Source organism: Arachis stenosperma, chromosome 2 (assembly GCF_014773155.1).
Source record: "Arachis stenosperma cultivar V10309 chromosome 2, arast.V10309.gnm1.PFL2, whole genome shotgun sequence".
Classification (NCBI taxonomy): Eukaryota; Viridiplantae; Streptophyta; class Magnoliopsida; order Fabales; family Fabaceae; genus Arachis; species Arachis stenosperma.
In genome coordinates this window covers 2207340-2232625 of record NC_080378.1, presented here as the reverse complement: position 1 = coordinate 2232625, position 25286 = coordinate 2207340, and the positions used below count along the sequence as shown (strand labels likewise).

At 31.3% G+C, this 25286-nt stretch overlaps 3 protein-coding genes across 3 annotated transcripts; 2 read left to right on the top strand and 1 right to left on the bottom strand.

The window, feature by feature from the left end:
- The first annotated feature begins 11960 nt into the window (after positions 1-11960).
- LOC130961191 (palmitoyl-acyl carrier protein thioesterase, chloroplastic-like) lies at positions 11961-14128 on the top strand. The gene is made up of 5 exons (XM_057886936.1): positions 11961-11992; positions 12689-12802; positions 13003-13174; positions 13547-13615; positions 13856-14128. Exons 1-5 carry the CDS (start codon positions 11961-11963, stop codon positions 14126-14128), a joined length of 660 nt encoding a protein of 219 aa, XP_057742919.1.
- Positions 14129-17684: 3556 nt separating this feature from the next.
- LOC130961190 (stemmadenine O-acetyltransferase-like) lies at positions 17685-19106 on the bottom strand. The gene has a single exon (XM_057886935.1). It carries the CDS (start codon positions 19077-19079, stop codon positions 17685-17687), a length of 1395 nt encoding a protein of 464 aa, XP_057742918.1. The 5' UTR covers positions 19080-19106.
- Positions 19107-20768: 1662 nt separating this feature from the next.
- LOC130961297 (probable receptor-like protein kinase At5g24010) lies at positions 20769-22639 on the top strand. Its single transcript, XM_057887076.1, has one exon. It carries the CDS (start codon positions 21016-21018, stop codon positions 22435-22437), a length of 1422 nt encoding a protein of 473 aa, XP_057743059.1. The 5' UTR covers positions 20769-21015; the 3' UTR covers positions 22438-22639.
- The last annotated feature ends 2647 nt before the right edge of the window (positions 22640-25286 follow it).

Here is a 25286-nt window from a genome sequence, read left to right as displayed (position 1 = left end):
TTTGGCTTTGGGGTCTACGGCTAGTCGGTAGGACATTAGGTCGGGGTCTATCCCCGGCATGTCGGCTGGCGTAAAAGCGAACAAGTCTCTGTTTTGTTTCAAAAATTGGGAAAGGTCTTCTTTGAGGTTATATGGGAGGTTTTTGTTGATGAATGTGTATTCGTCCCTGGTTTGCCCTACTTGTAATTTTTCCATGTCGCCTTCCGGTTCTGGCCTAGGTTGGTCGTCTTGTCGGGCGTCCATGTCGGCTAGGAATATCCCAGCCTCGTCGCGGGATTTTTTCCGTAAAGCCAGGCTGGTGTTGTCGCATTCTGCCGCGACTTCCCGGTCTCCCTGGATGGTTCCGATGGAGCCGTCTTCCGTTATGAACTTCATAAGGAGGTATTTGGTAAATATGATGGCCGAGAAGTCATTGATTGTTTTTCTTCCGAGAATGACGTTGTAAGCGGTGGAGTCTTTTAGGACCACGAATTCATATAGAATTGTCATCCTTTGGTCGCTTGTTCCTATGGTGAGGGGGAGGGTGATGGAACCTTCTGGTTTGAGAAAGTTGTCCCCGAGTCCCGTGACGCCGTTGCGGTGTGTTTGGAGATTTTCGTTGCAAAGCCCGAGCTTGTCGAAGGCTCCTCGGAAAAGGATGTTGGAGTCTGCGCCGGTGTCCACCAGTATTCTCTGGACGAGTCCCGTTCCGATTCTTGCCGAGATGATGAAAGGGGCATCTTCAGCCGAGCTTCCGTGCTGGCAGTCCTCGGGTAGGAAAATTATTGTTTTACCGGTGGTGGTGGTTGGAGCTTGATCCCTGACGGCCAGGATTTTGAGGTCCTTTTTGAGTGTTGTTTTGGATTTCCTGATACGTCCTTGCCCGTGATAACGTTTACTATCATGGTCGGGTCGTCTTCTGGGTTTTCTCTGGGGGTTTATTTTTGCGTCCTCGGGTTGCGCCCTTCTTTCTCTGGTGACCTATCTCTTTCCGCGCGCTTTGGTTCTCTGATGATTTTGGCGAACTCTGGGAGTTTGCCGTCCCTTATGGCTTGTTCGAGGGCGTCCTTAAGGTCAAAACAGTCTTGTGTCCTGTACCCGTATCCTCGGTGGTAGTCGCAATAAAACGTTTTGTTGCCGCCCGTTCTTTCTCTTAGTTGCCGGGCTTTTGGGATGATACCTCTGTCCGCTATATAGTGGTATATCTCGGTAATTGGAGCTGTTAGGGGGGTGTAATTAGAGAATTTACCGATTCTTGGCGGTCGGCTTGCATTCGTCAGTTTGGGGTGGTCTCTTTGATTTTCCCTGGGTGGTGGGTTATTTTGGGGCACCGAGTTGCCGTGTTGAGCATTGCCGTGTTGCCGTTTATTGGCGGCGACGACCTGGCTGACTTCCTCGTCATTGATGTAATTTTTGGCGACGTTCTGGATCTCGTGCATGGTCCATACTGGTTTGGTGGTAAGGTGTTTGTGAAAATCTTCATTCATGAGCTCGTTAGTTAGGCAGAGGCTTACAACGGAATCCGTGAGTCCGTCGACTGTTAGGCATTCGTCGTTGAAGCGGTCGAGGTATTTTCTTGTGGATTCTTCTTGTTTCTGCGTGACCCCTAGTAGGCTGATGGGGTGTTTAGCTTTAGTGATTCTAGTTGTGAACTGGGCCATGAACTTTCGCGTTATATCGTGGAAACCGGCTCTGGATCCGTTTGGGAGGGCGTTGAACCATTTGATTGCCGGTCCGGCTAGGGTTACCGGGAAGGCCCTGCATCGGACCGCGTCGACCGCTACTTCTAGGTTCATCCTGGCCTCAAAGGCCGTTAGATGTTCCTGAGGATCCTTGGTTCCGTCGTACTTCATGTCGGTAGGTTTATCTAAACCTTTGGGGAGTTTTGCCCTTAAGATTCTTTCTGTGAAAGGTGTAGCTCCCATTATTGTATGGTCGTTTCTTGTGCATTTGGTATCTCGGTGTCGTCGATCTTCGTCCGAGTCGTGCTGTCGACTCAGGTCTCGGGAAGTGCTGCGGTTGTGTCTTTTGCTGTATCGCCGTTTTGGCGATTTTTCTCGCTCGTGGTCGCGCGAGGTGCTGCGATCGTCTCTCCTCTTGCGTTGCCGAGTCGGCGATCTGCCGTGGCGAGATTTTGACCTGGAAGTTGCATGGCTTCCGTGTCGTTGTTATGTCTTTCCTTGGTGGCCAATTTGCCTTCGAGTTCCTGGACTCGGAGGCAAAGATCTTGGATGATTCGTGCCGCTTTGTCCCCCGTTTTCTCGAGGTGTCGCGGTTCCGTGATGATATGATCGTTTGCATTGTGGATAGTACTTGCTATCCTTGCTTGTTTTGCGACCTCTTGGTGTTCTGGGGTTGGATTCTTTGGTCGAGAGTCCTCCTGGCTTGAGGAGGCTTCTTCTAGTACGTCCCCCATTCCGGCTTTTGTCAGCGCAGAGTCCCCACAGACGGCGCCAATGTACTGGATGTCTCGGGTACGGGTTGAGATATGGATCGGGAACCTGCGGGTTGAGGCGGACGCTGGATCGCTTGACTGGAGCAGTGGGGGAGGTACCTACAAAGACACTCCGACGCTCAAGTCAGAATGGATCTAAGAGGTATATGGTGTGAGGAATGAATGAATACCTGTAGGGACTTAAGTCCGCTATTTATAGGTGATGGGAGTTATCTTATCTTATCTTGTTTGATCAAGATAGGGAAGACGTTTGAATTCGAAAGTCGGTTAGGAGTTCTAGAGGGCCGGTTTTGGGCCTTCTAGAAGAGGGAGGCGGGTCGAACCCGGGAAACCGGGTTCGGGCTCAACTTTGGGTCCGGGATCCGTGGGCCGGATCTGTAACAACACCCATATTAATAGTATCCACATAAAAGACCTTGTGTTTGTTTCATACTAACCAAATATGCATGCATTTATGGAGTTTGTGAATTTGTTCATTAGATACTTAAACACTCTGAACTCTCTTGTTTAATAATAATTTAAAATATTAGACTACTAACACATTATCACAAAATAATTCAAGTTGTCTTTTAAATATATATCCATAATTTGTGACACGTGTTTGTAATCACCTAATTATTGGATGTCTTTAAAAAGTGTTTTATATTGAAATGCTTTAGTAAAAAGAGTAATGATTATCTTCTTAATACTTTTTCAAAAAACTTTTTCAATGAGCATATGAATATACCTGCAATGGATCAAAATTATCTTGACGTTCAACAAAGTCAGAATCTAAATACCAAATGATCTCTTGCATAATTAAATAGAAAATAAATACAAGATTCAATATTTATTATTTGGCTTGACAATAATCTTTCGTTGGACCGATTATTATTTGCATAAATAATGAGTATAGATTTATTTTTAACCATTTATCAAAATATATAAATATCATTTATATGTATATGTAACTCTGCGAAATATAAATTTTCTTTTGGAATGACAAATGTTCGCATGAATTACATATTATTGTATTCTTAATGTTCTAAAATAAATTAATTTTCACAAAAAAAAACTACTTTAACAATATAATATTCAATCAATTTATTTCAAAACCAAACGTTTATAAAATAGCTGGATATAATAATTTAATTTTTAATTATATAACAAAACAGATCGTTATATAGCATAAAAGTAATAAAATAGTAAGCCACAATAATATTGTGACCTTATTAATTGTACACATCTTTATATATAAATATCCGTACCATCAATTGTTAATTTCTTTGTTTAATTTCAAAATTGAATCCACAAATCCACAACAAAAAAAATTCAAATAATAAACAAGCTAAGTCGCAACAATTCTTTTATATATTACAGAATTAATCATTTCTCAATAATTCAATCATAAAATATAAAGACAGTAAAATTTCCCGGCAAAATAAATACTCGCAAGAATTTATCCGCCGAAGACAGATATAGAAATTTTTTATACCTGTGGAGACCCGTTTATTATAAGAGACAGAAACAGAGACTCCATGGAAACCTATAATTCTTGTATGTATGAAAAATCTAAAATGCCTCTTATATATATATATATATATATATATGATATTTATGAGATAATGTTAACTCTAGCCGTCACGCATACTCTTATATATATATATATATGAGATTTGAGAAATGTTAACTCTAGCCGTCACGCATACTCTTCTCTTTCACTCTTCATTGAAATCACTCTCAAAATCTCTCCTCTTGTGGTCTTACCATTTACCATTGTCGACTGCCGACTATCACCTCCTACCCCCTCAGTCCCTCACCACCAACGCTAAGATTCTCTCCTCTCTTCTCACTCTCGATGTCACCGCTCAACACAACAGTGAGTTGCCGGTCTTCATGTCGAAGCCTTTGTGCCTCTTCTCCATCTTCAACGACCTTCACCGTCGGCTGCTCTTCCTTTTTGTAAGTCAACTTCTGTGAACTTTGAAATTTTTACTTACTTTGATTTTTGAAGCATTTATTAATCTGTGAACTCTTCTCCCATCTATGATTTATGTGATTTTCGAATTTTGTGATTTATGATTTTTATGTTATAATTTTTTATGATTCTAGTTCTGATTTATGTAATTTATGTGTTTGTGTTATAACTTTTTTTATTAGGGTAATTATAATTTATATTTCTGATTTTGATTTCTATGATTTATGTCATTCTTTGTGGATTTTCCAATTCTATGAATTATGATTTTTATGTGTTTATATTATAATTTTTTATTCTGATTCTGATTTATGTAATTTATGTGTTTGTGTTATAATTTTTGTGAGTTAGGTTAATTATAATTTATATTTTTTATTCTAATTTTTATGGTTTATGTGATTTTTTGTGGATTTTTTCATTCTGTTATTTATGATTTTTATGTGTTTAATATGTTATAATTTCTGGTTCTGATTCTGATTTATGTAATTTATGTGTTTGTGTTATATTTTCTGTAAGTTAGGTTAATTATAATTATAATTTATATTTGTTAATTTATATTTTATGTGATTTCTGTAATTTAGGTTTTTTTGTGATGTTTGTAATTTAAGTTTTGTGATTTTCTGTGATTTATATTTTTTTTGTGATTTCTGTGATTTGATTTATATAATTTTTTGTGGATTGTTTTGTGTATGTAATTATAGTTTTATTGTCTTGTGATTTTACAAAATGTTTTCTTCTGATGCATTGAATAATACTCTTGAGAAAAGTATTCCATCGGAAGTACCTATAGTCACTAATGTTCAAACTACTTAAGAGCCTCCTCAATTTTAACTACAAGAATCTCCAACCGATACGACAACTACCAATGAAGAAACAACAAACTCTACAAGTGGTGTTCAAAAGAGGAAGTTAACCTCAAAAATGTGGAATAACTTCAAGATTGTGGAAATCAAGAAAAAAATTAAAGGCTGAATTCAAAGCGAAGCTACTTGGTGACCCAAAACAAAGAACTTCGCACTTGCGTAATCACTTCAAAATGTACAAGTTTCGCACCACTAGAGATACAAAGCAATGTATGATGAAGACAACTCCAACAACTAGTGAAAATACAGATGTTGTTGGTGCATATAAATTTGACCAAGAAAATATAAGGAAAGAATTATCTGTTATGGTTTGTCTTTACGAGTATCCGCTATTTATTGTGGACTACATTGACTTTAAACGATTTTGCGATGCTTTGCAACCTCTCTTTAAGGTGATTACTCGCAACACGTTGAAAAATGACATCTTAAAGCTCTACAATGATGAGAGATCCAAGACAATAAATGTTCTTGAAAGAAATAAAAGTCAAGTTGCAATTACGACTAATATGTGGACAACAAGCAACTAAAATAAAAGTTATATGACTATCACGGCCCATTATATTGGTGATTCTTGAAAATTGCAAAGCCGTGTTGTAAGGTAATAATATTAAATATTTAATTTTGTTATATTTATTTGTGAAATGTTTATAACTGGAATACTTCTAATATTCTTTTTATACTAAATTGTCATTGTAGGTTTATATATGTGCTGCTTCCAACATAGTTGAGATGCTTTTAGAGGTTCTCGTAGATTGTTTGATGGATTGAAATTTTGATGAGAAGGTATTCATTTTGACTGTTGATAATTGTAGTACTAATGACGTTATGATTGAGAATATTTTAACTAAAATATCACATAAAAATTTTATTGAGTGGTAGTTTGTTTCACATGCGATGTTGTGCATATATATTAAATTTGATTGTCAAAGATATATTACAACTTATTTCACATGCTATAGAAAGAGTGAGGGATATTGTTTATTATTTGACCGCAATACCTAAGAAAGAAGAAAAATTTAAGAAAATATGTGTGCAACTTGAAATACCCTACAAAAAAATATTTGTCTTGATTGCAAAACTAAGCGAAATTCAACCTTTTTAATACTTGAAGTTACAATTATCTATAGAGATGAGTTTAAAAGATTTTTATTTCATAAGATTTAATATAAATCTTTGCCTAGTGATAAGGATTGAGATATGACAGATAAAATTTTTTAAAGATTGAGAATGTTTTTTGATGTGACTGAATTGTTCTCTAGAATAATTTATTCTTCATCAAATCTTTATTTTGCTAAAGTTTATGTGATTAAATGGGCTTTGATGGAGTGAAAAATTGTGAAAATGAGGTACTTGAAATGATGGCTACCAGTATGATAGCTAAGTTTAAAAAGTATTGAGGTGTGATTAATGCAGTTATGGCTATTGGAATTCTTTTGGATCCTAGGTATAAGATGTATTTGTTAAATTTTTTTTCTTAAAATATATGGTGAGACAGAGTCATGTGTTATAATTGGTCAAATAAAAAAGGTAGTGCAAGATTTAGTTTTAGAATATGCAACAAAAGGAAGAAAGAGAGAACAAGCTGCTTAATTAAATATGCCGCTACTACCACCAATTCCTTTGGGTTCAAGAGGGAAGAAGTTTAGTCATGAATCTTGGCAAGCTGACTTTGCTGCGCATGTAAGTGAGGAATCCGTATTTATTGATACAAAGAATGAGTTAGATTATTGTCTTGAAGAGAGACTAGTGCTACAAACTAAACATGATTTTGATATCTTAAATTGGTGAGAATCAAATAGAGCGAAATTTTCTACTTTGCAAGCTATTGGTAAGGATTTTTTGGCGATTTCTATCTCTACAGTTGCCTCTGAATCTTCATTTAGTACGAGTGGTCGATTTGTTACACCACATTGTAGTAGATTGCATCCGAATATATTAGAAACTTTAATGTGTAATCAAGATTGGTTTTGGAGTGAACTTGGCACCACAACTAACATAGAATTTGAATGCTACATAATTCATAACATTAAAGGAGATGTTGGTATAAGTAAACTACTAAATTATATACAATACACTTTTTTTTATATTCTTGACTTATTGATGAGTTATTATACGATTTTAATTTTAAATTATTTTTTTCGATGTAGGATTCAAGTAAATCAGAATTTAATTTCATGACCATTACAGAATGAAAGAATGCTTGAGAATTATATTTATACAATGTCATGAATTATGTGTGGTAGTTTATGGATATATTTGGTTGTTTATGAATATGTTTAGTATTAAGTATTTGTTGGTTATTGCTATTTAAGTCTTTGAAGACTATGAAAATTAAGTTTGTAATGACATTTAAGACTTATCTTTATTTTTTTTATTTTTTACAAAAATTCACGGAGACCTAGGTCCCCAGCAGATACAGGGCGTGGAGACAGATACTGGAGGCGGGGCAAGGGTAAGGGTATGTCCCGCTCCATTGAGACCCGTTGCTATCCCTACAATGATGACTTTGATATCACTTGTTGAAAATTCTTAAAATTTCTTAACCCCAAGACCATCTATGTTAAATCATTAAGAAAGAATTGCTTAAATACGGAAACATACCTAAATTCACAAGCATGATTAGAAGAGTATAGTTTTTTTATCTTCCTCAACCAAAGTCTTCTGTATCTTTAATAGGGCAGAATCACAACTTCTTTGATGGAAAAAGAGTTATGAAAGTGGCTTTAATTTGATATGTTGAAATTAAAATCCTGAAATCACTATTTATATTTGAGTGTAGTACTCATTAAATTTTAAAATTCAAATAAAATAGTATATTTGATTTTATTTTTATTTATTTTTAAATAAAAAATAATAATAACTTATTTAATTCAACAAGCATTTGTGACAATAAATTAGATCATTGTTATATAAATTATTTAATATAAAATAATTTAATTTATGATTATAGTTAATATATGTATACCCATAATTAAATTAAAAAATTAATAATTTTCTAACAAGACAGGCACAATTTATTGAATCGAATTCCAAGCTAAATTATGCGAAGATAAAGTGATAATAAGTAGATTAAAGGTGATAATATTATTCGAATTTGTGAATATCCACTCCATTTGGAGTGGAATCGGGTTTAAATTAAACCCACTCTACCCGCCCTGATATATATATAATAATTAATAATATTATATTATATTTAAATTTTTACTTTAATTTAGATTATGTATATAAAGTTGATTATATAAATTTTAAAATTTAATTTTATTTGTTAGATTTTAATAATTATAGAGGCGGGACGACGAATACAGACAGAGATGAGTTAAAGTTTAACTTTTTACTAATTACAAATAGAAATGAAACGAGTTTAATATCGATTAGAGAAAATCTAGGGCCAACAACTTTTGTATTTTGTGGCCAACACTTAACCATAAAAAAAAAAGTGAGTGATTTTTTACCATTGATGTAATCTCATACCATTAAAAACACTATTGATGGCCAATTATTGATTACAAAACACAAAAGTTATTGACTTTCTAATACTCTTCTATGAATTATTATAGAATGAGACAAATCGAATATCGCAAAAATCGTCTTTATCCGTTCCATTGCCACCCCTAAAGCAGACACCATTTATGCGTTTGGTAGTGTTTCCTAATAAATCGTTGGCAGGCAACAATGACTTCTCCTGGCTAACAGTTAATTCCTAACACCATTTATATTCAAAAGACATTAGATATAACCAAATCTCATTTAGGATAATTGGATAATATTAAATTTATTTTATTTTATTTATATAATTTATTCTATCAAAGAAGTTCATTTTTTTCTCTGCATATTCCACTATTTGCAAAAGTTTAAGCTTTTTTTCAATTAATATTAATTAATTATTTTAAAATTATTTTATTTATATCTTAAATTTTAAATTTTAAATTATAAATTTTTAATCTTAAATACTAAATTATAGACTCCAAATTTTTTAATAAATAGAATTTTTATAACTAAAAGCTAAAACTTAGTTAATGTTAGCGAAAACAAACTAAATGTTGGTCCCGATATTTTTTCTTTAGAAAATTGTCAATCCTAACTTTCTTTTATTTTTCTACGAAAATGCTTGTAAAATTCCAGGAAGAAAACCATATAAGGAGCCTATTTATATTCTTGAACTTTACTCCTTTCCTTTGGCAGTTTTTGAAGTGTCAAAACATGTATGTATTAGTATATATATAGCGTTAGATTTTTAGTTTATCTAATTTCATAATTCCCTGCTCACTATTATATTTGCTTGTTTTATTGTTTACAAGAAATATTTAGTTTTGAAATATTAATTGTGTAAAATATTTTACGTTTTATCCAATTAAATTTGTTTACTTCTTTTCGAATGATTACCTACGTTGTAAGAGGGCATATGTAAAAATTCAGGTGCAGTCGACTTCACGTGAAATTAATAATTGAGAGCTGTTAGATGATTTGACTGATTTGACTAAATTTTCATCTAACGGCTCTCAATTATATCAACTGGATCTGAGTTTTCACCGTGCAAGATTATTTTATTGACATAATAATGTGTTTATGCATAAAACATGTTTACATTAACCAATTCTTAATTATTCTTTTGCAGAAATAATCATTATGGTGGCACCGATTATATGTGCATTTCACAATGTTATGTTGCCATCACAAAACTATGGTACAAAAAAGGGCATCAAACAAGGACTTGGAGTGAAGCGTGGTTCTTGTGGTGCCTTACAAATGAAGGCAAATGCCCAAAATCTTAATGGTGATGATAAGATTTCCACCAAAGTTGTTAGCAAATTTTCTATTCGTCAAAATTTTACCATCAGATCATATGAAGTTGATGCTAATGGAATGGCATCCGTTGAGACTTTGATGAACTATTTTCAGGTTTGGACTTACTCATCACTATTATTCTTAATTAATCGAGTTCTTGAAAATAATAAATTAAGACATGGTTAATAAAGTAAACAATTTGATCTCAATTCTATATTCATGAAATTCGCAATCTTTCTTATTGTATTATTTTACTCACATATATTTTAAGAACCAATAATAAGTATATATGTGTATAGATAATTGTTCTCAATTATAATAATTTATTTGTTCCACTTCCACACTTCAAAAACAAATTATGTGTAAGAAACATTTATGTTGCTAGATATTAATACAATGATAAACATTATTGTATTATATAAGTTTAAACATAACTAATAATAATTTAATTATTTAATTACTTAAAATCAAGTTTAACATTTTAAATATAAATAAGATTATTAGTATTTAATATTTTTATTATATATATCATTTATTTATTTTTTATTGTTTTGTTCAATTTAATTTGTTTATACATTAATATTTAATATTGTTTTCATCGAAAAAGTTTTTATCATAATATTATAAAATATCAACTTTACAATTAAATATCAAAAAATTATTTGAATTTTTGTTTAATAGAAAAAGATATTATTTTATCTATACTTAGTACAAAGAGAATTATAATAGTTTAATTTATTTATTTTTTCTTACAAGTTTTTTGTCCCTCTCACATAATTTTAGTAAAAATTCAAACACTAAAATAAAAAATAATAAAAATTCTAAATTAGTTCATTCGAGTTATACTCTTTATAGATTTTTTTAGCTATTAAATTATAATTCTTTTTTGTATCATATAAAAAATAATCGATAAAAATATTATTTGATGGATATTAAATATTTGACTAGACACTCGTATTAATAATAAATATATTACTTGTGCAATATTACCAAAATATTAAAATAAAATATTTTTAAATTAATATACTTTTAAATATATTAATTACATTTACTTATTAGAAATTTAAGTAACTAATATACTCTAAAATTTAAACATCTAAATATATTAATATTATTATTTTTTATTACCATATTATTTTGCTTCTACTTCTAAAATTTTCTAAATCTATCGTACATATATATATATATAAAAGTAAATTCTACACCCAAGCTTCTTCTCTAAATAAAAGGGTAGTTACTCTCTACGACATATTTAATTATTATTGAATGAAATAAATGGTATATCATTATTATTAATACGTAATTTAATATGAATTTTGATAACTTAGCTAATTAATTATAGTAAATTTTTTTTACAAATAACAAAACTGAGTAGAAAATTAAAGTCCATTTTATAATTTTTTATTATTTTAAATTAAACCATCTTGTTATTAATTAATTAAAAAAAAACTAAAAACAACAAATAAAAACAAAATAAAAAAACCATTCTGTCATAATCAAATCGCAAAATTTTTCTTAATCAAAGAAAGATTGTACTTTTCATTGAAAAGTAATTTACTAATGTGGTAAATTAAATAGGATGCGAGCCAAATTCAATATAGCCCCTTTTGAAATTTTGAGCATGGACTTTTTTTTATTTAAGAGAAAATTAAATAAAATTCATCGTAAGAACGCCGAATCTAGCTAGAATAAAATGAAAGCTAGTAACAAACTTATAACTCCCTTAACTGTGACTAAACTAACCTTTATCATTCACATGTATATCCGTAGCATATATACAATAATATTGTTATCTCATTTGGCTCTATTATTTGTTTCTTAGGGTTCTATGATTTATCACGGTAAGACACTTGGGGCCTATAATGATGTAGCTGGTACTACCAAAGAAATGATCAAAAGGAACTTAGTATGGGTATATAGTGAAATGCAGCTTTTAACTTATCGTTATCCTAAATGGTAAGTCTTTCTACATATTTATAATTGGAGAATACTCGCATGAAAATAACACTATAAATTTTTAAATAAATAGTCAAATATATTTAATTACATATATTAAATTATCTAATAATTTATAGTGTTATATTTATATGAAGATATATCATTATAAAAGTATTCATTTTTTATAATTTTAATCATATTGGTATCATTACAATATAGACAGGGATGACAATACCACCCGAATCCGCAGATATCTATCCCGTTCCTACCCGTTTAGGGCGGATTTTTAGCGGGGTGGGTTCTTAGGAGGGGCGGGACGGGGTCGGATTTAGATAATACCCCTCCTTACCCACCCCGCAATATATGTATAATATATGTAAAATAATTAGTAAATGATTAATAATATTGTATCATAATTAAATTTTTACTTTAATTTATGTTATGTATGTGATGATGGTTATATAAATTTTGAAATTTAATTTTATTTATTGAATTTTAATAATTATAGGAGTGAGTAGGGGCGGGGCGGATACCCACAGGAACGGGTTAGAGTTCAACGTTTTACTACCTACGAGCAAAAACAAGACGGATTTTATGTGGATTGTTGTGCAGCGGGACGGAGTCGGATAGAGCAAAAATCCACCCCTACCCGCCCCGTTGTCACCCTTAACAATGAATAACAATGACTCTATAACATATATTTGTATTATGTAGGGATGATTCAGTTGAAGTGGAAACTTGGGTATCTACAGCAGGAATGAATGCTGTGCGATTCAATTGGATTATGCGAGATTTCAAAACAAATCAAGTCTTGAATACAGCCTCAAGGTATATAAATTAAATCAATTACTTTTAGAAAATAATAATCTTTCCCAACTACTATGTTATGCGACTTAGCTTCATGCATGTATGTTTCTTTAGCTTGTGTACGTTTCAATGCAAAACACTTTGGAGTTACTACAACTTGTTAGAAAACTTATAATAAATTGATTTGGATTTGGATTTAGATTTTGATACTGTCTATGCAGTGTTTCTGTTTTGATGAACAAATTGACAAGAAGATTATCTAAAATGCCGGAAGAAGTCAGAAGAGAACTTGATTCCTATCTTGTAAATTCCAGAATTATTATAGAAGATGATGACAAAAAAATACCTAAACTTGATGACACTACAGCAGATTATATTTGTACCGGTTTAAGGGTAAGCATGTTTTCTTTTGAGAAAAGGACAAATAGGTCTCTGACTTTTTGTCCCGCAGACATTTTTGTTCCTAACCATTGAAAAATACTTTTAAGTCCCTGACTTTCACAGCATTTGGACGAATTAGTCCTCCGTCCAAATGCCTCCGTCAGAGACTGATCTGTCCAAATGCCTCCGTCAGGAACTAATCCATCCAAATTTTGTGAAGGTCAGGGACTTAAAAGTATTTTTCAATGGTTAGGGACAAAAATGTCTGCGGGGCAAAAGATCAGAGACCTATTTGTCATTTTCTTTTTTTTTTTATAAATAATTATTTATTATTGATTAATTTTCTAAATTTATATCATGTAATGTGTGCGTGTTAATTTTCAGCCACAATGGAGTGATATAGATGTAAATTTTCATGTCAATAATACGAAGTACATCAGTTGGATTCTAGAGGTATATAATTAATTAATTTCTTTTCATTAGAATTTAACTAGACAACTAATTTTTTCTACTTAATATTAACTAATTTTTTTAAACTATTTTTTATTCTAAATTTTAAATCCTCAAAAGAATAAAAGTAAAAAATTAATTTTTATATTTATTCGTATTTTTAGAATATGCATTTTGTTCTGATTTGGCTTTATTATTTAGTTTGATAGAAAATGGCCTTTGCTTTTAATTTGAAATATGCAGAGTATTCCAGAATCAATCTTGATGAATTATGAGTTATCTTCTATGAGTTTGAAATTCAAGAGGGAGTGTAAGATAGACAGCAAATTACAATCTCTAGCTGAAGTTTGCAGTGACAATAATAATAGTAATAATAATAATGTTGAGTACAATCATATGCTTCGATTTGAAGATGGTGTTGAGATTTTGAGAGGAAGGACTAAGTGGAGACCCAAACCTACTAACAACTTTGACATTTTTAATCATGTTCCAGAAGCTTCCATTAAAGACTTTTAATTGAGAATTGGAAATTGCATTAGTCTCTATTTATGGGGGGAGTTTGTGTCTCTGTTGTTACTAGCGTGTTACTTTGATGGTTATCAAACAAAACAAATTATACCTATTGTAATAATAATGCGAATTGCTTTTATAACCATTAATTTTTTTTTTCTCAACTCTTTTAGATGCCTTCAATTATGGAAAGAAGAATGCTAGGGGACCAGCAATTTTAATATTTTGTAACTATTAATTGGTCATTAATAGTATTTTTAATAGTGTGAAATTACATCTAATAATAGGAGATTACTCACTTTTATTTTGATGGTTAAATGTTGACCAAAAAATACAAAAATTACTAGCCCTAGACTTGTCCTTATGAAAATTGCTTAAGTACAATTTTCAAAAAATTTTGTGCTTTTATATCGTCTAGAAGACTAGAAGATATAAGAGTTTAATAAGAGAATAATTTTTTTTCGATTAATATCAATCAATTTTTTATTTTAATTAAATCTACATCTTAAATTTTAAATTTTTAAAAAATATATTTTAAAGATAATAAATTTATAATAAAAAATTAATTTATTTAATTATTTAAAAATTAATTTTCTATATTTTATATATTAAAAAAATTGGTAGCTAAACAAAAATGCTACCCACCCTATGCAGCCAACCAGCCAATTTGTCAAGTTTAGGTTTATTGATTATTTTATCCAATGTTATTTTTGGTTTCGAGTTATGTTTTAGTTGACGGATTTTTTATTTAAATAAATATTTTATTTATTAAAATAAATAATTATAAAAATTATTACAAAAATATGTCTTCCAGTTTTATTTTATTTATACTGTAAATGAGATAAGACTAATATGTGTAAACGTAACGGCGTAACACATGTATATCTCATTTATATTGTAAATAAGATACGTACAGACTTATCTCGTTTATATTGTAAACGAGATAAAGTCAATAGATGCCTATATATAAATGTCGTTTATAGGGAGGTTTTGGATCCCATTTAGAACATTTCCACCACTTTTTCGTCTCTTCTACCCTTTCTGACCATATTATCGAGTTAGACGAAGATGGCGTGTGCAAATGCACGTGATCGGAACATCAACAGGCTGAATGCGACATGACACTACGTCAGGACAGCCGACCTTGCGGTTAGTTTTATTATCTTGACGTTTATGTAATCCCATATGGCCATGGTTAAGGTACTTCCCAATAACTAGAATACAATTTGTATCGGTGGCGGAAATTAGTTGAGACAAGGGGGCCATAGCCCCCCAAACTTTTTATAAAAAAAAAAATTAGTAGTACTTTAAAAAAAAAATTGTTGACTTAAATACTTTACTATGACTTAAAGTATCCAAGTTCAATCTTTATCTTGTACTGAACCGAGTGTATTCGCATTTCGCAGAGATTCAATAAGCAACACTCCATCTACCTTTGAGTTCAAATATAAAAAATTAGATATTTTTTATTTATTTAATTTAATTTTTTATATGATAAAAAATATTAGAATATTCAATAAATATTGATATTATTGTATTTATATAAATTGATAAAAAATTTAATAAATATTATAAATTTTAATATTTGTCCTTCTAACTTCTTTTTTACATATTTTACAGGATATATATTCAAATTTTTATATAAAATAATCATGAAAAATAAAAAAATTGATGAATTTTTAAGAGGAAAACTAATATTTAAGAAGGAAAATATATAAATTTTATAATATCAACACCTGTAGATAGTTTTTATACTTTAATGAATGACAAAGAAAGTGAGATACAACCTTCAAAAGTCCAAAAAGTTGCATCTGATGATTTTGACCTTAATTTTTTGGAACGAGATCCTGGAAAACAGCTTTAAATTTGACAATATCACCCAAATCAGAGAGACCGATGTTAGACGAGCTTATCTTAAATGGGTCCATATAAAAAGTATCTTGACAATTATCATATATTTGGCCCCCCGAAATTTTGTTTCAAGCTCCGCCACTGATTTGTATCATTAGGAACAAGTCAGTAACTAATAATTCTAGGAATGTGGTCATGATTTTTTAGTAATTAAGTTGTTAACTACATCATTATTAATTTAGAGTTTAAATATTGGGATAAATGTTTTCCAACCGTTAGGGTTAATTTATTGGTCACACATTTCTTAATTTATTAATTTAATTATTAATTATCCAAGTTTGATAATTAGATTATTAAGTTAAAGTTTGATAATTAGATTATTAATTATTTTATTGAATGTTTTAATTTCAAGTAACATATTGAGAAAATGTGTATTAGTTAAATAAGTACATATTAACGAAAAATGTCGTGGCGGCATAAATTAAGTTAATACATACGTATAAAATTCTATTAAACAAATGTATAGAATAATTAAACGAATTTGATATATTAATAGACTTATACAAATTTTTTATAAGCAATAATTTCTATATAAATATTTAATATAGAGAGATAGAGAATAAAATCCTACAGAAAATATGAAAATGCAAAAAATAAAAATGGAGACAATAATCTTCTTATAGCGAAAATCAAAACCAGAACAAAAAATAAATCTAGAGACGAATTGGAAGTGGAGACAAAGATAAGAAGTAAGGAAGCATTCCCCGCCCCGCCTCATTGACATCCCCAATTGGATATCTCACTCTCTAAAAGAATACACAGCTTTAATTTGTTCAGAGAGTTATAATACAAACATCAGAATAGTCCAACTTAGCCTCATGTAGCTGAATCCTGTTACGGATACACGTATGTATGTAGTCAAGTTTTAATTAAACTGGTTATTAGAGAGTAAACTTCTATATTATTAATCACTTAACTTAAATTTTGATTGAAAAAACTTGGACACCTATCTTTTTCGTACTTACCAAGTGGCAGGGTAGTATTAATGGTAGTGGTAATAATACTGTAATTTTCTAGTTGTTAATATTAATTCATTTGCATGAAATAAACATGTACATATCAATATACACATTATATTTCATCTCCTTTGTCTCGGAGTTCAAATACTATGGGAATTATAAGCTCTTTTGACTAATATCTATAGAACACGTTATTAACCTCTCTTCTTAATTGCATGAACACAAACTTCTTATATTCACTTTTTCTTTAACATCAATTTAAAAAAAAGAGAAAAATTCAAAATCTCAAAACATCCGAAATATGAAGAACTTACAATCCAAAGCAAAAAGACTACTTAAAAGCATCAAATAGATTCATTTTTCTTTACTATATAATAGATGGAGCTTAATAAATAATAATCATTACCCCACCTTATTGTGAGAATTACAAGAAGTTTTGACTAAAACATGAAATTAAACACACTATATTGGTGGAAACTCATATGCAATTGACTTTACGTGAAATTGATATCTGAGAACCGTTAGATGATTTGACTGATTTGACTAAATTTTCATCTAACAGCTCTCAGATATCAACTTCACGTGAAGTCAACTTCACTTCAGTTTTCACCTAATTTTATTAGTCAATTCATTCTCTTCTATTATGAATAAGATGTGACTAATGATAAAAAGGAAAATGAATAGATTCAAGCCTATAACCTTGAGTTAGACATTGCCAAAGGACTTGGATCAAGAGTTGCATAAGTGAGTAATTCAGTGCTTGAGATGAAATACTTCATTTTCTCCTCATCCAAGGTAACCCAAGCCTCTATTCCATCTTTGAACTTTGTATCAACCAAGGTTATTTTATCCCCTAACACAACTGAATTACCTTGTATACCAACACTACTCACCCACATAGGTTTTCCCCATCCAAAATCAGCATCATAGTATCCAAAGTTACACCAACTATTAATATTTAATCCTTCCAATGCCTCATCACCCTTATTATTAGACAAACTCATTTTCCTAAGAATATTTTCTATGATTGATCTCCTTTCCTCTTCACTTTGCAACCTTGCAACAAAATCCTTATCAATTTCTTCAATTGACTTCTTCACTTTACTCACCAACTCATTCAAATTCAACTCATGCCCACTCTTGTGTTCTGAAATTGTCAACCACAGAAAATTCCCTATAGAATTTTTAGGATGTAGAGACTCTGCCATTCTTCGGCGAAGATTCATCGTATTCAGCAGAATAGAAGGCCTCTGAGTTCCAAATTGATCCTTTGATGCAGCCATGAAATACTTCCAGAACAATGCAGAAACTATCTGAACACGTGTAGGAGTATTAGGATGATTCTTCAATGGGTTGGATGAAGATTTTGCCACTATTTGAGTCTTGAGGGTGGCAATAGCTGAATTTTTGAACAAAAACCTCCTTGTGATCCATTTTTCTTTCCTAAAAATGGAACCCCATGTTTTTCTTGACAAGTCTCTGAAATGTAAAGTACTTGTAGGGAATAGTGACCTTGTAGCAAAGTTTGGTTTTGTCAACAGTTCTGAATTGTAGTTGCAGCCGGCTTTTTCTGTCCACACCTTCAGGAAAGTGTCAAGTGAATCACCATCAATGATCTTATGAGAAATGCAAAATCCAATTGCAATTCCACCACAATCAAACACATTAACTTGAATATTAGTCACATGATCTCCTATCTTTGTTTCTTCGTAGTATGGAGTAGTTGGAAGAAACTTGTTCAGTGTATTCAAATCAGGCTTCTTTAGAAACTTTGAAATAGGACAATTCACTTTGGCTACTACAAAGTTTGCACCTTCATCATTGCAATCAATGGATAAATCATCTTTGATTTTTCCAGCAAGAGGGTAGAATTGTGTTAGTGTTTCAGATAATGATTGTTTAAGTAACTCTAATCTCTTAGGGAATCCAGAGAGATTTTGTGAGGTGTAGAATAGGATGACTTTTGCATAAGGAAAAGGAGCAAGTTGATCTAAAAAAGAGTGTTTGAAGGTTTTTAGGTGAGAAGGTGTAGAAGAAGAGGGTTTAATCTTTTCTTTAGAAATGATTTCAATTTTTACTTCTTCCATTGTTTAGCTAAAATAATGAGTTTTATATAGCTTATGAAGAGATTGAGAAGGAAAGTTATATTGTAGTTGTGCATTTTAATCTCGTTGATATGTCTTTATATACACAGCATTAGACTCCTTTACTTTCTAGAAGAACTTATGATCAAGTGATCATATATTTAAAGCATACATGTCCTCATTCTTTTGTTATATCTCTAATACTCTTCATAAACATTCATTATACACATTGTATAAATATTTCATTGACTCCTCATACTTTTTCTTTTTTTTATATATACGATATAAAAACTAATTTGTCACACTTATTAAAGTAAATGAGTAAATTAACCACTTAATCAATTCAAGTTGACCACTAAATTAAATCAAATTGGTTATTCGTCTATGTATCTTCTTATTAAAAATAATTTTATTCAAGTCAGGTAAAATTATTAACTTACTTAAAAATATTTGAAAAATAATAAAAAAAGTATAAATTAGTTTAAATTTATTTAATTTTATATTTTTTATTTTTGTTAAAATAGTTAAATAATATTAAATATAATAAATATATTATTATAAATAGTATACGTATAAAATTATGCATATTAAGTTAAATAAAATAATTTTATGTTATTATCTTTCTAACATTACCATAGTTTACTAGTAAATTTTTTGTGTTCAATTTTAACACGTCTTCTGTATGTAAAATTTGAACCTAAAATAATTAATTAATTGTATAGGTACAAATTCTTGTAAGCTAAACTATATGTTCAATGGTAAATCACGTTTATAATAAATTTATGTGAAACACCATGAAATCTTTTCTGTGATCTAATATGGTATTGCGGAATTAGCAATAATGCATGTTCGGCACGGAAGAAGAATTTTTAAGTTTCATACCTACTAAATTAACCACATTTATTAAGAAGAACGGCGAGCTTTGCCTTTAACTATTATTAAGTTTAAGCTAAATTATTTGGTCCCTAATTAGTGTTTAAATAATCTGTTATTTAATAAAATTTATATAGACAATGATTTATCTAACAAAACAAGAATTTAAAAAATTATTTGATAAAAAATATTTATTGAGGACTAAAGTTTTTTGCAATGAAAAATTACTTACCACTAATTTCAATCATTACTCTAACAAAAAAACATTTACTTTTTAGGCTAATTTTTTTTGTATGAAAAAAATATTGGTGTTTTTGTTGTTGGTGTAATTTCTGATGGGTGGATTTTTTTTGTGGGAAGTCAACACGTGAGGGCGTGGTGCAACACGTGGTAGCATCTTAGCCAACACGTAGGGGCGTGTTGGCCAATACATGGCGGCGTGTTGAACACGTGGCAGTATCTTAGCCAATATGTGGGGGCGTGTTGAATAATTTCCACAACACTGTAACACACTTCAAATATCAATATTCAACCAAAACACCAATTCTCTTTCCATATTAAAAATAATTTCTGTACTTTTTATAACATTTAATATTAATAAAAAATTAATTAGGTAATTTGATATTAGTTTTTCAATAAATTAAGAAATAAAATAAACAATTAAATTTTTCCTTAAAATCACGGATCTTATGAACTTAAAGTAGTAACTAGTAACAGATAAACCCATCAATGCCTCAATCCTCCTGTTAAGACATTTTCAACATGAATCTATCTCAGATTCTCAGTTATTAAACAACTGAAGCAAAGTTAGCAAACCACACAGACAACCTATGACATAAGTTACAGAGCTGTTAAGCGAATCTAACAGCATCTATTGTCTCTGGAGAGAAGAGGTTCTTATCAGACACGCACATCGCGCGTGGGTCCCAACTCCAACGCGCTCTTCACTTTCACTGACTCATTCTCTCTCTCTCTTTCTCTTCCAATCAAAACACAACTCATTCCCTTCATTGTTCATTCATTCTTCAACTTCTTCTGTTTCATTTTCATCCTTTTCAGCTGCATCATGGCCCTCACGCGCCACCACACGCGCGTCCTCTCCTTCTTCTTCTTCTTCCACCTCTCTTGCTCAACTCTCTCCGTTCTCTCACACATGTTCTCCCCCATAGACAACTACCTCATCAACTGCGGCTCCTCCGAGTCAACCACCGCCGTTGACTTCCGTCGGTTCTCCGGAGATCTTTCCGGAAACCACCACTCCCCTCTACCATCATCATCAAACGGAGCTTTCCCACTCAGAAACAAAGGCAATTTTCCCGACTTGCCCTCAATCTACCGTACAGCCATGGTTTTCAACAAACCAACAAAGTACGTTTTCCCCATCAAGGAACAAGGCACACACATGGTACGTCTTCACTTTTGCGCATTCAATTCAACAAGATATGATCTGGGTCAAGCTCAATTTCACGTCTTGGTTAATGGTTTTGTTGTTTTAAGCAACTCTAGAAGAGTGATTAGTAGTGAAAAGCCAATGATCACCGAGTATTTGATAAAAGTCCTCAATGAGGAGCACCTAGTGATTCATTTTGTTCCAACTAAAGATTCCAGATTGGCGTTCGTGAATGCAATTGAGGTGATTTCTGCACCAAAGGACCTTGTTCCTGAAACTGCAACATACCTTAGTTCAAAGGGTATTGAGAATTTCAATGGATTAAGCAACCAAGCTCTTGAAGTTGTGTATAGGGTCACTGTTGGGGGTCCTAAGATTACATCGTTCAATGATTCATTGTGGAGGACTTGGATTCCTGATAACGAGTTCTTGAGATCGAGTTTTGGATCTGAAAGGCTTTACTTTGGTGGTAGGATCAAGTACCATGCTGGAGGAGCTAGCCGCGAAGTTGGACCAGATAATATGTACAATAGTGCAAGGTTGATCAAGAGTAACAATGATTCTGTTCCTAATGTTAATGTGACATGGGAGTTTCCAATAATTGGAGGTTATAAGTACCTTGTGAGGTTGCATTTCTGTGACATTGCTAGTATTCAACTTGGTTTGCTCTATTTCAATGTTTATGTCAATGGTTACCTAGCATTGCAAGATTTGGATCTATCGTCAATCACTGGTTCATTGGCTTCACCATTTTATGCCGACTTTATCGTGGATGGAAATGGAATCGAAACCTTGAGCGTGGCCATTGGCCCTTCAAATAACAGCATTCCATATGTCTATGATGCTATCTTAAATGGAGTTGAGGTTATGAAGATGAACAATTCTCACAATAGTCTTGATGGCGAAGTTTGTGCTGGTTTTGTTCTCAAGAACTGGACAAGTGGAAATGAAAGCATTTTGCTTACTTTTATAGCTGCTATCTGCATTTTGTTGAGCATCTTCATTGTGGTTCGTAGGAAGATTATTGATTCCAGGAACTATGTGCCATGGTCAAGGTTGCCTATGAATGTTTCCGAAGACAATGAAATTAAGACTTAATCAGAAGGTAAAGAAACTTTTTGCAATATCAACAATAATTTATAGTTCCTGTATTACTAGGTACTAGGTGTGAATATCAAACCTTTGTTCAATATGCTGTGTAATATTGCAGGTTTCATTCTATTATCAAAATTGTTATGATTTCGAATATAGGCATGTAACTTATGTATTCAGTGGTAATATTTGAATTGTTAATACTTTATTGGCATGGATCAAATTTTGCCTTGGTAGAGATTAAAGCTCCAACTTTGAACTTCTTTATGAACTCAAGAATCTAAATTAATGGTAACTTTTCTAGCTTTTCGAGTTTTAAAGCATCATTTCTTGCTTAGATACAAACTTCACAAGTTTTGGATTAAGCGCTACCTATTAGATGAAAAGTTATAGCTGTTTGCAATAGTATAAATTTATTTCCTTAAAGTTTTAAGGAGTATATGTAGCATAAGAGCTTTATCTATTACAAGAAGTTTGATTGTAGTGTTGGTCAAGTCCTTGAATATTATTAATCTTATTGAAAAAACTTGGGCATCTATCTTTTCATACTTAGCTTCCCACCTCCTTTTCAAATGTCACTGTTTGGAAGAAGATCCTCTAATGTGAGAAGATGGGTAAAGTGGTAAAGTGGGTTAATCCCCATTGAATTTGTAACTTTCATTATATATCTACTACACCAAAAATTAGTGGAATTATTAGTTGATTAGTGGCAGGGTAGTATTGTTGGTAGTGGTTATGATAGTGTAGTTTTGTAGCTGTTAATATTAGTTCATTTTGCAGTGAAACATATGCAGATCAATATATTTCATTTCCTTTGTGTTGGAATTCGGATACCATGGAAATTACAAGCTCTTTTGACTATGTATAGGACATTATTAAACCCTCTTCTTATTTGCATGAACACACAAAATGCTTTGCTAGTAGAACTTTTAAACAGAGAAACAATACAGTAGTATTATTATTCTTATTATAACATTCACAAGGACTTTGATCAAGAGTTGCATAACTGAGCAATTCAGTGAATAACTCCAAATGCTTCATTTTCTTCTCATCCATGGAAACCCAAGCTTTTATACCATCTTTAAACCTAATATCAACCAATATTATCATATTCGTAAATACATAAGTACTTGTCAAACCAATAGGACTCACCCACATAGGTTTTTTCCACCCAAAATCTGCATCATAGAATCCAAAGTTCCCTTGTTTTACTGCCAAAATTCCTAAGAACATCTTCTATAATTGAACTTTCCTCTTAGTCACTTTGCAATCTTGCAATAAAATCCTTATCAACTTCATGGATTGAGTTCTTCAATTCACTCACCAACTCATCCAAACTCAACTCGTGTTCACTCGTGTTCTGCTGGTGTGAAGCATAGAAAATTCCCTATAGAATTCTCAGGACGTAGAGATTCGTCCATTCTTCGGCGAAGATTCACCGAATGAGTCACCATAGAAGGCCTTTGAGTTCCAAATTGAGTTTTCTTCGCGGCCATGAAACACTTCCACAAAAATGCAGAAACTATTGGACAGGTGTAGGATGATTCTTCAATGGATCTAATGAAGATTTCGCCAGTACTTGAGCTTTGAGTGTGGTAATAGCTGAATTTGTGAACAAAAATCTTCTTGTGACCTATTTTTCTTTCCTAAATAAGGAACCCCAAATTTCCTTTGATCAGTCTCTGAAACATAAAATACTTGTAAGGAAGAGAGAATTTATATATGATTGTTTGAACCTAAAATAATTTAATCATACTACATATACACAAAAAATTAGTCATTCGTATGAAATATATATTAAAATATAAAATACACATTGAAAATGAACCAAACAACATATATATTTAATTTTTTAGAGTAAATGTGAGCTGAAAAGAATTGGTTAGAGCTTAAGCTAGTTAATTAGCAACTAAGTATTAGTTAATGACAGCTGGCAGATACCCTTTCTATATCTAGCTAGAACCTAACTATCGTTATAACTAACTTTCACTTGATCAAATAAATTAATTTTTTTATATACATGTTAGACAAATAAATTCTTAACAAATTTTATTATAATACAATTAGGTTCTCAAAAGATATACTCTAAAATAAATTAGTCCTCTTTTTAAACGATGCTACGATCAATCTATCTCACGAAAGTAGTTCTCAAAGATATTTAACACTAAAAATTTATTGATAAACAATGTATCTGATCTAAAATTCTACAGAAATCAACTTGAATATTTATTCTAAAAAATTTAATCTGTCCACATATTTCATATCGTATCATATTGTACCGTACTTCCAAGTGTTTTATATATCATAAATTTTAATTTCTAAAAGATTATTTAATTTTTTTTCTTTAATTCTATAAAATAAAAGTTTATTTATAGAATCATTTTGTTCAGAACTAACATGAGATATATAGAGATGCACGCTTTAAGGTTGACCTTCCCCCCCCAAGAATTGGTTAATCATGCGGTATTAATGTGATTACTTGTTCATATGAGCGAAAGAAAAGTCTAAAAAAACCAAAATATTATATATAAAACATTTATTCGTGGAATGAAGGTGAAGTACACATCAGAGAATTTTAATAGAGGCAAGGTTCATGACCATCCTACGTAGTCTTTCTGAAAATGTATAAGATTTGAGATTAGATATTAGAGGCAAAGGAATTAGCAAGTTCAGATTGTTATTATGAGGGTCGATTAGAACACCTTATACTTAATTAAAAAGCATTTTACTAATAATTCAAAAGGGATTTAAGTCCTCACAAATGGAAAATATATATCATTTAGTATATTTTAGTTTTACATTTAGCATAAACCATGCCGTTTAGAATAATAAATGGATATATTTTATTATTGTGT